Source organism: Zalophus californianus, chromosome 1 (assembly GCF_009762305.2).
Source record: "Zalophus californianus isolate mZalCal1 chromosome 1, mZalCal1.pri.v2, whole genome shotgun sequence".
NCBI lineage: Eukaryota > Metazoa > Chordata > Mammalia > Carnivora > Otariidae > Zalophus > Zalophus californianus.
This window is the reverse complement of record NC_045595.1, coordinates 142445953-142461726: the sequence shown is the minus strand read 5'-3', so window position 1 is coordinate 142461726 and position 15774 is coordinate 142445953. Positions and strand designations below refer to the sequence as shown.

Genomic DNA, 15774 nt, shown 5'->3' with positions numbered 1-15774 from the left:
ATCAGACATAGGGACACTGACAGGACAACAGATAATTGATATTTGGTCTAAGCACTACACTAAAGAAAGTGTGGACAAAGGTCATTGAATGGAGAGACTAAATATGTCATTCGCAATTTTTTCCATACAGTTTAGAGGAACAGAGGCAGAATAACCCCAGGTGGAGGCTAAAAGAGAAATGTTATTTTGGCTTGTGAATTTGGTTTGACCTTTTACATATGAATAAGGCTGGTGCACTTGAACAAAGCTCCATTCTGAAGATTGGTTCCTGCAGTAAACTGGGAAGCCAGGCTTTTTCTCTTCAAACCTTACTCCCCATTGTTTTCTTTGTAGTTTGAGGAAGAAATGCCTATTCCAAAGTAACATATAAATTTTCATCTCTCCAGAGTTTTCCAGAATTAGAAGAGGTTTTAGAATGTCCTTTGGGAAATCAGAATTGGAATATCAACAAAGCAGTAAATGAATAGGCAAGGTACTAACTGTAAATGCAGGGGAAAACAGGCTTGCCGAGTGAAGAAAGATGATGAACTCTGAGAATTATGCTCAGATACAGTTTTATAAGCCACATATACTAGATCTATACTTTGATTGTGGGAAAGAACAAGTAACTATCATTAGCTTATGCTTCTGTTCACATGGCCAATTATACATCTGACATGTTATAATTTCACCCAGAATTATCAGAGATGAGCCTGTCTAGCACTGTTACACATGCATACATGCATGCACGCACACAGGCATGCACACACGCACTCACACACACGTAGGCACGCACGCACATCTCCAGAAACAAGACTACCTTGGTGTAGTACTAAGAAGCACAGGTAAGGGAATAGAGCAGTTAAAACAGAGAAGAGAGAAAAGCCAATAAAGTGTTTGTTACTGAGCTAATGCGCAGAGTAATCTTGTGAGAGCCTCTGGAAGTTGTGTAGAACCCATTTTAGAATTGTCTCAGCAGGTATGGGGAAGCTGGTACATTTGTTCACGGATTCCTGGCCTCCACTGGGTGAAGGCTGCCCCCAGTGGTGGCCATTCTTGTGCATTAAGTCCCAGGTACTTCCTGGTGGTGCTGGAGTTGAGATTGCGCTCAGGCAAAGGAGCAGAATCCCCGGCCTCGAGGAAGGAAGTTGCCCCACACAGCTGTACGAGCGGGGCAGGGCATCAGCAGTGCCTGCTGCCCGCGTGCGCATGAGCACGCATGCGCACACACACCACACATTCGTATTTTCACACACATTGGAAGAGAGGTAACATAAAGTGAAGTCAATAATAATAATAAGCAATGATTATTAATTTTATTTAGATATGAGAATGGTGGTTGCCTTTTTAAAAAGGTTTTTAGCAGTTAGACATATATCGTGAAGTGTTTAGGGGTGAGATGATATGCCCGGGATTTACTTTAAAATATGAGAGCAAAAAATAAGTAAATTAAAAATTAAAAAATTGGGGGCATAAATGAAACGGCAATGGCAACCATAATTGTTGAAGCCGGGTGATGGCCACATGGTGACTTGTTATTTTATCATCTCTGCTATTGTGTTTGTTTGAAATGTTCAAAAGTAAACTAATTTTAAGACGAGGTTGTCGCTGGCCAATGATGATTTTAAAATCCTCTAGAGGGGCCTTCTTTATATACATTGGGATCATTTTGAGATGATGTAGCAACACTAGGTATCACAACCATAAAGTCCAGTTTTAATCCACCATGTTGTATTTTCTTAGGCTGCTGGGTCGCAAGCAGGATATCTCTTCATACAAGCTCAGGGATACCAGTTGGTTTTTTGTTTTTGGTTTTTTTTTTTTTTTTTTTTTTGGTGGGGGAGGGGGCTGTGTTTAGACAGGGCACAGAATTCCTCAAGTTTCTTTCCCGCTCTTGCTTTCTTGCTTTCTCAGTGTGTCTGAGCATAGTTTTACACAGAAGAGAGGTGACTACGGTAGATACTGTGTCCACAGAGGAAAAAGATGTTCCTGCTTTCAGAACTCAGAAAGAACTTATGGCTTTGTGGTTCTGACTTCCTGTGGTCATGACGTTCTCAGCCACCATCAGTCTGGCTCCCCAACCTAGTCATAGAAATTTAGGGTATTTGACTTTAAAATGAAGGCTTCGCTGTTAGATTAAAATCCTTAAGTTAGACTGTGCATCTAAATAGATGGGAACATTCTCAGAGTTTGTCTTGGGGTCCTGAAAGAATGCCAAGGATGTTGTTGTGATGAAAACACTTGTGGGATGCTCTCTGAAAATGGCCTAAGAGTTGAGTGTGCAATACATACACGTGCATGCACACGTAGCTATGTGTCACAGCACTAGATAGCTTTTTTTTTTTTTAGTTATTTATAATCATGCCTTTCCTATGATCCACGACCCATTTTGCTCATGCACTTCATTCCTCAGGGATGGCTAAAATCAGCTATTCATCTGCTTTAGAAATCATTTTGTTCCAAAAATAGAATCAGTTTTATTTTTAGATAGAGAAATAAGCTTCCACTATTTCCTATAGCATCGTACATGGCAATTTTAAAGGCTTGAAGATATTAAATTGTTTGTTCTCTTAGAAGAGCACTCTTATTGCTAGAAAGGAGCATGGGATAGTGAAAAGAGTATCGAATCAACTTAAATTTGGATCCCAACTCAGCTATCGTGACCATGAACAATTTATTTGACTTATTTATCCTGATTTCCCCATCTGTAAAATGGGGACAATATTATGTACTTGAAAGTGCCAAGAACATTGGATGAGATAATAGGTAAAACATTCCACTTGTGCCTTAATGCATAGTAGAGCCAATAAATGTTTGTGCCCTTCTCAGAGAGCCTTTGGCATGAGATATGCATACTTTGAAAATGTGCTCTATGAAGTCAGTGCTTCTTTTGCCATTATGTATTATTGTTAGTACTGTGCTCGCTCCCCTTTTAACACTGGCGGAGTTTAGAGGATGTGACCGCAGCTGGGCTGCAGGTTAAAAATGCAGATGAGTAAACTCAATGAGAGAGAAGAGTGGCATCCAGCATGATGCGCCCTTGGATTTCTTACTGCCACTGTCTCTGGGCCCCCATGGCATGGCCAGAGGTGGCTTTAGGAGTCTGTGTTGTAGTTGTCTGTCTTTAGTAGTAGCTTTTTGTGATGAGTGGCCACCTTAGAAGACATCTATACTCAGACTCCATCACATGGCTGTATTTCTAGTCTCCCATTCCACCCCACAGGATTCTGATTGATCATCTCTTGGGACAGGAAATGCCCACTCTCCACTGGCAGCATTGTCAGAAAATTCTACCTGATAAGACAGGTCTTTCACTGACACATGAGAGAGACTGTTTCTCTCTCTGTCTTCTCCTTACTGGAATCCCATAGATAAAGCCCATTTCTTTACCAGGGCGACTCATCAAATATTTGAAGGTGGGTCTCGTGGCCTTCTTGAATTTTCTGTTCTCCAGGCTAAATGATTTGCACTCCTCTTCCTCTTCTGTGTTTTGGCTAGGATCTTTATTCATTTCCTTAAGTGTTATTATCTCAGCTTGTAATTATATGTTCATTAGTGTATGATTATTTGATTAGTGTGAGAGCTCTTCACACTGCTCATCAAATATTTCTGGCTCTCTATCTTCCCAGCCAGAGGGAGAATTGCACTTTCTTCCCTGGGGTGAGGTGAGACGATGTGACTAGTTTGGGCCAGTGATTTATGAATGAAAATGATATCTGTCATTTCCAGGCTGGAGCACTTACCTGCTGAAAAGAGATTCTCTAGGGCTTTCTTTTCCTACAGGAGAGTAACCGTGAAGTTCTAAATAAGGGTTGCTCTATCCACCTGGGTCCTGGATTAAGAAAAGAGGAGCCCCCAGCCAACCCCAGATGGTCACAAAGCCTAAATGAAAAAAGACTTTTGTTCCTGTCACTGAGGCTTTAGCTTTGTTACTCAACATAACTACTTCTCTCCTGACTGATACAGTTATATCTGGCTTTCTCACTGCATGAGAAGCATTATGCAGTGAAGGCTGTGTGTTTCTCTTCACCATCTAGCATAGTTCTGGCTCAGAGGAGGCACTAAGACTCTGTGTCGCATGCATGAATAAATTAAACCTGAGTTTTGAATCTCATCTCCATCATTTCTGCCAGTTCCTGAACTTGGCTTACTTCATTATTTCTCTTCTGAAATGTAGACAGCTGTCTCCCCCAATCCAACCCAGCTTTCCAGTTTCAGAGAAGTTAAATGGTTTGCGTAGCATAGACATCCTCAGATGGGAAAGGAATGCAAACCACACCCAGAGGGGATCACAAGCAGAGGCGAATGGGGCACAGCTGACTTGATTCTGAACATCATCACAAGCTTATTGCTTCTTCTGCAGATCAGCAGAAAGGTGATCTGGTCATCATTGATACATTTCTGTATCCTTAGATAGCTATTTAATACCATATTGGCATTACACTTGCTGTCCACTGCTTGTTGTTTTTATCTTTCAAGAATGAGCCCTCTAAAGTGAAGACTCCTTGTAAATTGACAATATGTAGCTTTCGTGCCCTGTTGTGGCTGTGGGAAGCTGGTAAGTGGGACTAATAAGATGCCCCTTTGGGTCTTGCCATTAAGTTCTGATTGGCAGAAACCATGAGTTTTTAAACTGTCTTAAGAACTAAATAGAAAAAAAAAAGCCAAGACTTATGAGATAGGGAAAATATATTGATAATGTGTGTTGTGTGCATGTGCTTAGAACCCTCTCTTTATTGGCTGCCAAGTAGGTATCAGAGCACATGCTAAGTAATTTGGTGTGCATTTTCTTGTCTTGTCCCTGTGACCACCCCACCAAATTTAGTTGTCATTCCCAACTTCATTCCCCAGCTGAGGCCCAGAGTGGGTTAATTATGTTGGTCATGGGTGGATCGGACTTGAATCCAGGCCTAACTCATGCTCACTGTGATCAAAATAGCTTAGTAGACCTTGATAAAGCCCACCAATTTTTAGAACTTTAATTTTTAAAAAAGAAAATAATGAAAAATTAGGCCTTTTTTTTACTCTGACTTTTGAATTATTACTAAGTGATCTTATAGATATGTGCTGACAATATTTCATATTATATTGTGCAGCAAAATCTATGATCCCCAAGATATGGTTATTGGGGCATTGGAGTTGATGGAAACCATCGGTACACTCAACAAGCAGTTACCTTCTGATTCCAAGATCTGTGTTGCCACTGCGGTAATAAAACCTGACTATAGGAGCTTATGGATGATTGACCGTGACAGTATCTTCCATTTGCTGAGCTTCTTTGCCAAATACTGTGTCAAATGCTTTATATCGTTATCCTATTTAGGAGGGAAGTAGAGCCCACTATTCAATAGGCGTAGAAAGTGCTAATGTAAGAATTCAGATCGAGGCCCTGCATAGGGGCGTGCAGGTTATTTATTCTGCAGGGCACTCGTTCAGAAGGAACAAGAAAGGGCTGGAATCCAGCCTGCCCTCTACTTGCCAAGCTGTGCGCCATGCCACACGATGGCATTTATCAGAGGAAGCATCTGTAGGCTAGCGGCAGCCTGAGTGCAGCGAGGGGAGAGCATACTCCATTCATTTCCCTTCATCTAACATGTTTTGTACACCTCGCATGTGCTAGAGGCTTTAGACTGGTTTAGTTAAATCTTCAGAACAACTCTGTGGAATAGGTGTTGTTTGCTCTTCCAGTTTTATAGGTGGTGGAGAAAAGGGAAAACACATGGGGAAAATGGGCGAAATATCTACCATGTGCTTAGACATTTCATATCAACTCCAAAAGAGTGGTTTTATGGTTTGTTTGTTTTAAATATATGAAGAATTGGAAGCTCAAAAAGGTTAAGTAACTTGTCTGGCTTACTTAATGACAAACCCAGATTTAAACCCAAGCCTGTCTTATTCCAGTGCTCTCGCACACATATCTGTATCGAAACAAGGAGAGATCAAGCAAGGGAGACTCCTTTGAAGAGTCATCTTTTGAATCAGACCTATGGCGATATATATTTGATCAATAGATCATTACCAGGGGCACCTGGGTGGTTCAGTCAGTTAAGCGGCTGCCTTCAGCTCAGGCTCAGGTCATGATCTCAGCATCCTGGGATCAAGCCCTGCATCACGCTCCCTGCTCAGTGGGGAGTCTGCTTCTCCCTCTACCTCTGCCCCCCAACCCCTATTCCTGCTCTCTTTCTTCTCTCTCTCTCTCAAATAAACAAAATCTTAAAAAAAAATTATAGGTCATTACCATACATGAGTTAATCAGTTTTCTAAAAGATTTAAATAAGATTATATGCAGTTGTCTCAGAAATTATGGCAAATAAAACAGGTTCTTTGCCCTAAGAATATATTGCTCTAACTGTTAATATTAATGATCACTCAGCAGGTATTGAAAAAGCTGAGAAGTTCCATTTGTGTCTTCCTTCTCTATTTCCTGTGTCTTATAGTCAATTTATTTTGGAGTAATACTAATAGCTTCTTACAAGACATAAGGTCTGTTCTTCCTTATGATAACTGTGGGTGCTCAGACATGTTCTGCTTGTCCAAGGTCACACCACAGCTTTGACCAATGAAAGCACAAAGTGACACTTTGCCTTGAGACCCCCTGCTGCTTCTCTTTCAGACCGTTCTGCATTAATGTCAAGTTCCGTTGTTGTCATAAGGAAAGCAATAGGTTTATGCCATTCTCACCTTTGCAACAATTGTGGGAAAAAGACAATGCTGTTAATCTGTCACTAGGGCTGTGTGTCCTTGAGTGAGTTATTTCTCCTTTCTGAACCTCAGTTTTTTCACCTGCAAGGTGAGGGATTCTACATATATGATTTCTGGCCACAAATGAGGAAAATACTAAAATCTTCCCCAAATGAGAGTCATTAAAAATCCCATAGATTGGTGCCTTTCTTAGAAGGTGGCCATGCCTACTGCTCAGGTTGTCAATAAGCTTGACAAAAATATTTATTTCTTTGAAGTAGAAATCAGTTTTTATAGGAAGGTTTTATAGTATTTATTTAACAACCAATAGACTGTTCCCCAAGGAGACGTATCCAAATCGCAGAAGCACTTTGTCAGCATCATCCCATTCCGTACCCTTCCTACTATTGAGCGTCACCGCTGTATAAGGCACTGTCTGTCATTAGTGTGCCACATGAGTTTGGGTGGAAAAGATAACATTTTTTAATGAAATGAATATTGTCAAGATACTCAGGTCTTTTTTTTTTTTAAGATTTTATTTATTTATTTGAGAGAGAGAGAATGAGAGACAGAGAGCACAAGAGGGAAGAGGGTCAGAAGGAGAAGCAGACTCCCCGCTGAGCAGGGAGCCCGATGTGGGACTCGATCCCGGGACTCCAGGATCATGACCTGAGCCGAAGGCAGTCGCTTAACCAACTGAGCCACCCAGGCTCCCAGGTCTTTTTTAATCTGCATAGAAATCCTTGATATACACAAAGATATAGAGACAAAATTTATCTACTTCTGTAGCTTCAGTAGTAAGACATAAACATTTTACCTCTTTGGCCTATCTTTCTCCCCTCAGCATAGGTAACAGCTTTGTTTTGCTTTTTTATGGAATCTGTACAAGCACCAATTTCCCGTATGTACTTAGTATTTAATAAGTTACTTCCCTGAGTCCCCACATACCTACTGGAGAGAAGCTGTGAGGCTGGAAACCACACCTGGTTCATGTGTGCCCGTGTTAACAATCTGGCATTATGTGCTTGAGTGATGGCAGCTTGTAATTTGAATTCAGTGGAAATTGATAAAAGTTTTATTCACTAGAATATAAGGGTGTCAGGGACAGAGTTCCATTTTTCACTTGATATTCTAAAGATAATCAGCAAAGGACTAAGTGGATGATGTGGAAGTCGTTCCTTAAACTCGAGGCTCCAGTGTAAACAGAACCCAAGTTCCCCTGTCCCCTGCACCAAGAAACCAATCACTGAGAGAGTGTGCAACAAGGAAGGGTCTCTTCAAGAGGCAGCCAAATAAGGGGGTGGGAGGGCAAGCCTTAAATCCGCCTCCCAGAGGGGAGGGTCCAGGATTTCTAAAGGCAAGTGGAAAAGGGACTGGGTAATGGGGAGAGAAGCTATGGTGACTCAAAATCGGACGGAGGAAGTTACTGAGCAGGGGAGTATTAATTTCATTTCCGTGTGCTCAAAGAGGAGGCCAGAGGTCCTGATTGGCTTGGCTGGCTTTTTGATGAAATCTTGAGTCTCTGCAAAACAACAAAATTAACACTTGGTTATCACAATATCAGGCAAGAATATTAGGCTACAGAAATGTGGTGGCAGACAGCATTCCTGAGAACAAGCAGATTTGGGTAAAAGAGTTGTAGCCTGGCTTAGCTGCCCTGTGAACTCTTTAGTTACCTGTTTCACCAGTAATATTAAGGTCTTCTTAAGTAGAAACTATGAAATAAAGCAAAATCAAGGAATCAGTTACAGGAAGGGAGGCTGGGAGACAGTTTTTGTGTTTTTAAGAGCACACATATGCCCATACTTCCATGAAAAAGAAGAGACCCACCCTGGGGAATAAGGCATTTCTCCTGCTAACAGGCGCATTGTCATGTGTGATTCTTCCTTTTGTTCTCATTCATGGTTTTGGATAATTTGCTAATAGCTAAGCAGCCAGTCACTTGATATCACCCTCCTGTAATTACACAGAAATCTTCGGATAAATTCAGAGATGGCACTTGTTGGAACTGGTACCCATGGCCCAAGTATATGGTTGAATTTTTTTCTCTCCTTTGCCTTTTTCCTTCCAGCCCTTGGCTGTGTTTTAGTTGCATGGCAACCCATCTGCCATGATAGCTGATGTCAGCTCATTTTCATTTAAACTTAGCCCAGGAAAGTTTTCAAGGAGGGCATTTGAGTAGAATGCTGGGCAGGCTCCAGTTTGTGTTACCAAATCATTGGTAAAACTGCGGACTAATGGGCTCAGGTGGGCTAAATGTAAATGTGGATGTCACAGGGGACTAGCTTCCCAAAATATGTGGCCTTGGGGACTTTCTTTCTAACTTTTAGGAGCTTAGCAAATGAACCTCTGCAATATTTTTTTTGCTGCTAAACTTCTCTCTGCCCCTTTTAAAGGAGTAAATGTCCAAAATTAACCGAACTCCTCATAACAGAATTTAGCCAAATACTTTTATGTCTCCTGAAGGGAGGGGCAACATTTTAACTAGGTGCATAAGCTGCATCTGGGAGGAAAAAGAATATTTTATTACTGGCAGGAATGTTCCTAGTGTATATGCTAACAAGTGAAAACATGTTAAAACTTCTTTAATCCAGTAGAGGGCAGAAGGGAGTTTTAGCTTTTTCTTAACCTGGTGATTATCCAAACCAAAATTGACAGTCCAAGGCAAAATTCAGTGGCATGTTTGTAAACAAATTCTACCCAGCTTGTTAATGCACAACTTATTCTGGTTGTCTAGACAAGTCCTTGCTGGTATGCTCAGAGCCAGTTTGATCCTGTCTAGGGCAAAAAAGAATGTACAGAGTTTTGAGTCATGCCTAAGAGGGAATACTGATGATGTGGCATCCAAATTATAATACCACTTCTGATTTATTCAGATCTTACTTATTAATCATAACACTTCTCAACATGGTTCCTATGTGTATTTATGGCACCAAATGCTAGAATTTAAAAATATTTGAACTAATGATAAATTTCATTATCAAACATTTATCTTTGAAAGAACTACCTATTTATGAACCTATAATATAGTGAAAACCATTTTCCCAACCTACCCTGGATTCTGAGAAGCAAATCTTATCTTAATACTTGGAGTGGTAATATTTGTTACAATTGTAAAGATGAGCTTAATACTGAAACATGACAATTGAGAAATGAATCTTGCTTTTGGTGTTTATGATAACTTTCAATCCTTGGTTACTAAATTTGGTTTTTGAAAACCACTTTTAAAAGAAAGATAAATTTTCCATGCTGACTTTATAGTGAAGGCTTTTTTTGCTTGTTTAGAATATAGGGTCTTAGATTGGGTTCCTCAGGAAGCAGCCCTTCGAATGGAGTTAGGATATTTATTTATTAAAAACATTTATTTGAGAGAAAGAGTGCACGTGCGCATGCACAGGCATGAGTGGGGGGGGCGGAGAGAGGGAGAGAGAATCTCATACAGACTCCCCACTGAGGGCAGAGCCAAATGCTGGGCTCCATCCTACAACCCATGAGATCATGACCTGAGCTGAAATCAAGAGTTGGACACTCAACCAACTAAGCCACACAGGTGCCCCTAGGATATTTATTAAGAAGCGCCCCCCTGGGATCAGCCACTGTGGAAGGTAGGGACCTAAAGCGGGATCAGGCAGAGGGAGAAGTCAGGTTTCTTTGCAGGCCACAATGTCAGCCTTAGCTGACCCCCTGGGAACTCTGGATTTGAATAATTCTTCGGAGTATCCTGAACCGGGGCATTCTCACATCGATGTGTATCCCCCACCCTCACCCCAAACACAGGACATGACTGTGGTTGAGCTGACTTTTTGCAGCCAATCCTTAAGGGATTGCGTTGACAGATTCCCAGCCACTGAGACAAGAAGTCCTTTATTGAAAAGGGTTCTGGGTGGCATAGCACAAGGCATGTAAAAAACAGCCTCAGAAGTCAGGTACACTGGATTCTCTTTCTGACTAATTGTGGATTCTTTAAAGTTGGACAGTTTTTGATTGCTTTAAAACAAAAGTGATAGTTTGCTGTGTTTCTAGCTATATGTAAGGAAATGGTACTAAATAAGAATTTTTCATGGTTAATATGGCTTGGAAAATAGGATTTTAAAGAATGAAAAGAGCACATTTTTATTTCATTTGAGTATTAAATTCTGAAATAAAATGGTAGCATAAACACATACACAAGACTTATTTATTTGTATTGGAGTTATCCTATGAATAATAAACTTATGTTGATTAAAAGTAATTGCGGTGAATAAGGGAATTGTAGTTTGCGATAGTTCTTTGCGATCTTTGGGGAAAAGATTAAATACGCCACAGAGAGTGATGCTGGCAGGGAGGGGACATTTGTATGTCAATGGAGCAGTCATTTACATTTAGTCCATAATTATTTAAGCTCTTCATGGTTAAGTCCCATTAATTCCTTCTGTTTGTTCCTTTGCCATCCAGTCTTAGCTCCAGTTGTGCACCTGCTGGGTGCAGAGCCTAATGCCTGCCTAATACAGATTTGAGACGTGGTCCGTGCTCTTAAAGAGCTCACGTTAGCGTCCAAAAATCACACTTTTTATGTCACCACCAATCTTACCAGAACACATACCATTTGGGAAGATATTAAGCTCATGGTACAAGAGATGAGTTTTCTAAAATTTAGCATTTTTTTGGAAAGCTCCAGTTTTTTTCATTATCAATAAATATTTTAGTTGTTTTTGCAAAGACAGGCTAACTTTGTTCATTTTTTAATGAAAATGTCTAGCAGATACTCAAGTCTGAATGCCCATAATTGATCAGTTGTTCTTTAAAGCAAAAATGGTCTTCCATGAACAAAGCCACTAACTTAGCTCACAACTCCAACACGGGCGCTTTCTTGAAGACAGCTTTTCTATTTCAGTATGAGGCAGAAGTGCTCTATGGTCACTCGCCATTTTGTTGCACAGAACACTAGAAAGGTTGCTCTAGAGTTGGGATTTAAGAAAAATTAACCCATTTTTCTTTTCCATTAGGGATTTTCTTCAGTGCAACTGAACTTTTTTTTTTAATGCTAGTACATGTCATCAATAAAGAGTCCAATGACTGCCATTGTAAGTTTGGTGCCACTATCTTCACGAATGCCTAGCACTTTGACCCGCCATTTGCGTTCATCCCATCAAGTCAGTTCAAGTTTCAACACAGTAAACAAGGCTAATAACGTGTTAGTGTTATTATGGAAAGAGTTGTGACCTCACCACTCCCTGACAGTGCCCCACATTCAGTGTCCACAGCCCACACTGAGAATCGCCAGGATAGAGGAAGGTTTAAACAGGAAGAGCCTAGGGGTGGGAGGCTGTTTGGGCAAGAGATAAAAGAGCCTGGCTTTATATGATGGCAGCAGAGATGGAGAACAGGGAAGGAGTGAGAAATGTCACAGGGGTTATATAGATAACATTTGGCTGTAGAAGCCAACAAAACTTGAAGCTTACTGAGGTGTTCAGCTTGAATGACCTAGTGGATGGCAATGCCACTAACCAAGGTGATGACCGGGGGAAGAAGAGCCCCGGTTTATGATTAAAAAAGATACTGCTCTTGCCACAAGAGAAAATCTGTCATAATTCTCCCACTTGGTAAAGGCTGTATTCTATCACTGATGAGAAAGAAAGTATACTGCTGACTGGGCCCGTGTAGCAGCCTAAAGTCTGATTTTGTACTTCTAATGAATAGTGGGTCTGAGAAACTCAACATGTTCAATTCTGATGCAAAGGACTCTGCTGTCTGTGTTTCTTGTAATAGTGTTTTCTCTTTCTGTTTCTAGGAATGGTGCAAAAGCTGGACCAAAAACTTCCAGTGGCCAATGAGTACCTGTTGCTCTCTGGGGGAGTCCGGGAAGGTGTGGTGGACCTGGACTTAGATGAGCTTAATGTCTATGCCCGGGGGACAGACTATGATATGGACTTCACTCTTCTGGTGCCAGCCCTTAAGCTGCATGACCGTAATCAGCCTGTGACACTCGATATGCGCCACTCAGCCTTGTGCCACTCCTGGCTGAGCCTCCGGCTCTTTGATGAGGGGACAATCAGTAAGTGGAAAGACTGCTGCACCATTGTGGATCACATCAATGGTGCCACCAACTACTTCTTCTCCCCAACCAAAGTGGCCGACTGGTTCCATGACTCCATCAGCATTGTCCTGTCCGAGATCCAGAAGAAACCCCAGCGAGGGATGCCGAAGGTGGAAAAGGTAGAAAAGAACGGGACCATAATCTCCATCATCCTGGGTGTGGGGAGCAGTCGCATGTTGTATGATATTGTCCCCGTGGTATCTTTCAAAGGCTGGCCTGCAGTGGCCCAGAGTTGGCTCATGGAGAACCACTTTTGGGATGGGAAGATCACCGAGGAAGAGGTCATCAGTGGATTTTACTTGGTGCCTGCTTGCTCCTACAAGGGCAAGAAGGACAATGAATGGCGGCTGTCCTTCGCCAGGAGCGAGGTGCAGCTGAAGAAGTGCATCTCCAGTAGCCTCATGCAGGCCTACCAGGCGTGCAAAGCCATCATCATTAAACTCCTGTCCCGGCCCAAGGCTATCAGCCCCTATCACCTGCGGAGCATGATGCTCTGGGCCTGTGACAGACTTCCTGCCAACTACTTGGCCCAAGAAGACTATGCAGCCCACTTTTTGCTGGGCCTCATTGATGACCTCCAACACTGTCTGGTCAACAAGATGTGCCCCAATTATTTCATCCCTCAGTGCAACATGCTGGAGCACCTGTCAGAGGAGACCGTCATGCTTCACGCGCGGAAGCTCTCCTCCGTCCGCTCAGACCCAGCCGAGCACTTGCGCACCGCCATCGAGCACGTCAAGGCAGCCAACCGGCTGACTCTGGAGCTCCAGAGGCGAGGGAGCACCACTAGCATCCCCTCCCCGCAGTCTGACGGAGGGGACCCCAACCAGCCCGATGACCGTTTGGCCAAAAAACTGCAACAGCTAGTGACTGAGAACCCGGGGAAGTCCATCTCTGTCTTTATTAACCCTGATGATGTCACGAGGCCCCATTTCAGAATCGATGATAAATTTTTCTGAGCATTTTGCTGCCTTTTTTCTTTTTCCTGGTTCTAAAACTCTCATAATGTGTAGTGTGGTTTGTGATGCCGACTTTCCGTTTTTTACATATCCAGCCTAGATTGGATCTGTTAAGAACACATGTTAAGTTTCCTGGTTCTGCAGGACAGTGCAGGCTCTGAAACAGTATATTACTATTTCATATTCTGCCTCTGATTTTGTTGTTTACTTTTTGTCGGTATTGTCACACTGGTTTTGGTTTTGTTTTTTTTTTAAGGAGAACTTGAGCCATAGATGAAAATGCCCATGAATTCTCTTGCTTTTTACTGTTTCATGCTTTGTGCAAATTTGTTAATGAGGATAGGGCAAGAGATCTCTTTCTGACGCTTCAGGAGTCTTTTTTTTTTTTTTTAAATGAGCTTTCATCACTACAGATATTTCAAAATCATCTGAACCTGGAAACTACCTGGTATGCTAGCTGGATTTCTTTCTTTTGACCAGTGACCAGAGTAGTTTCCCTCTTTCCACCAAACAATGTAGACTTTGAAAGTGATAATGCTACTAGTTGTGTTTTGGAGCAACTTCATTGAATGTAATTGTCCTCAGATCAGAACTTTGGATGGTTTGGAGGCTGTGTTTGACAACTTTCCAAACAGAATTAAGGTTTCCAAATGGTAGTTTTAGCGTGTGTAATTATTTGAAGCCTTATTTAAATCCTATTAAAGAACATACCATTATAATTGTTATTTGCACTAATGAAATCTTGGCCATTGTCAGAGTTCCAGTGTGTGTGTTTCAATATAAATTGACATCCACTGTTGAAATGCTATCATTGTTTTTTATTTAGCCCATTTCTCTCAATCAATAGAATGATTCTTTGCATTTGTTTCGTTCTCCTTTAATTGTGGGGTCCTGTTTTGCCCTCTTTGATATTCCTGGTTCCTGCCTCACTGAGAGAAGTTTGTGAAGCTTTACACCTGCTTAGTGACCATCCAAAGCTGGAGAAAATATATACTTGATAGAGTAGGTGTCTTTGTATGTACTGCTTTTGGGGTTATAGAGGTAAGCTTTTTTTGTAAAGTCTCTTTGCTTCTACTGGGAGTTGTGGGGAAAACTGGCAGAAAGAATTTATAATCCCCAAATAGAAGATAGCATGCCTGTTCAAAAGCAGGTGTTTCTATAGAGCAGGTACAAGGACATATCTATGGGTGGTAGCTTCGTGTGGAGGTGTCTTATCTTCATGAATGAAATCACTTATCAGGTTTAGATACAGCAAGGCATTGGCTCCTTGTTTTGGTATGGACTCATGGCAAACTGTGGTGTTTGAGAGGTCAGGGGCCCTGCTGATATCTCAAAGGATGACCATGATGTCTACTATTGGAAAGGTCAAGCAACATTTTGGATTTGATCTCGAATGTCCAGACTCACAGGTTGAATTTTGGCCAATTGAAATCCGGCATATGCAGTCTTGGGTTTTTGCATGGGAATTAATGTAATGCTTATAACTGAAAATGAAATCATTCAACCATCTTAAGTCAAACACAAAATAATAAAAGAAACATACTGGCCTTGGAATTTTGTTGTTATTGCTGCTATTAGTTTGTGATCCAGAAACTGTTATTAATAATACCAACAATGATTTTCAGTAAAGTACAGCACCGGGTTTGCTATTGTCTTTCAGACCAGATGTCCATGTAGTGAACATTTAGTATTCATTTGTCCATTTCCCTAGCTTTCCTCCTAGTATCTACCTGTCTTCCACATAATCTATGTCCTTCTCATGAAATGACTCCATCCCCAGTTCCAAACATGGTATAAACCGATTGACATAACTATTTCCTTGGCCACAATGATTAGCTAGGGATTTGTCATATGATGTGAGCTGTTCCAATCAGGGACATGCTCAGGATTCTAGCTTGAAATTCTGGGGAAGACGCAGGCCTCTGGATGTGGAAGACGAAGCACTTGTCCTCTGTCACTCTGATAGCTATTGTGTAATCATGACTGGAGCCAGCCTTAGGATGAAACTGACATTGTGTGATACTATGGAGAGAAGAGAAAGAAAACCATGAGCCACCAGACACTGCCACGCCCTGCCAT

General features: G+C 41.6%; 1 protein-coding gene across 4 annotated transcripts in view; it reads left to right on the top strand.

Annotated features, from left to right (window-relative positions):
- Nucleotides 1-15303, top strand: part of MB21D2 (Mab-21 domain containing 2) — a 115768-nt gene extending 100465 nt beyond the window's left edge. For all 4 annotated transcript variants that reach the window (XM_027587745.2, XM_027587748.2, XM_027587749.2 and 1 more), the window contains one exon: nucleotides 12431-15303. In XM_027587745.2, coding sequence (XP_027443546.1) covers nucleotides 12431-13695 — 1265 coding nt within the window. In that variant the 3' untranslated portion in view covers nucleotides 13696-15303. The remainder of the gene's footprint in view (nucleotides 1-12430) is intronic.
- The last annotated feature ends 471 nt before the right edge of the window (nucleotides 15304-15774 follow it).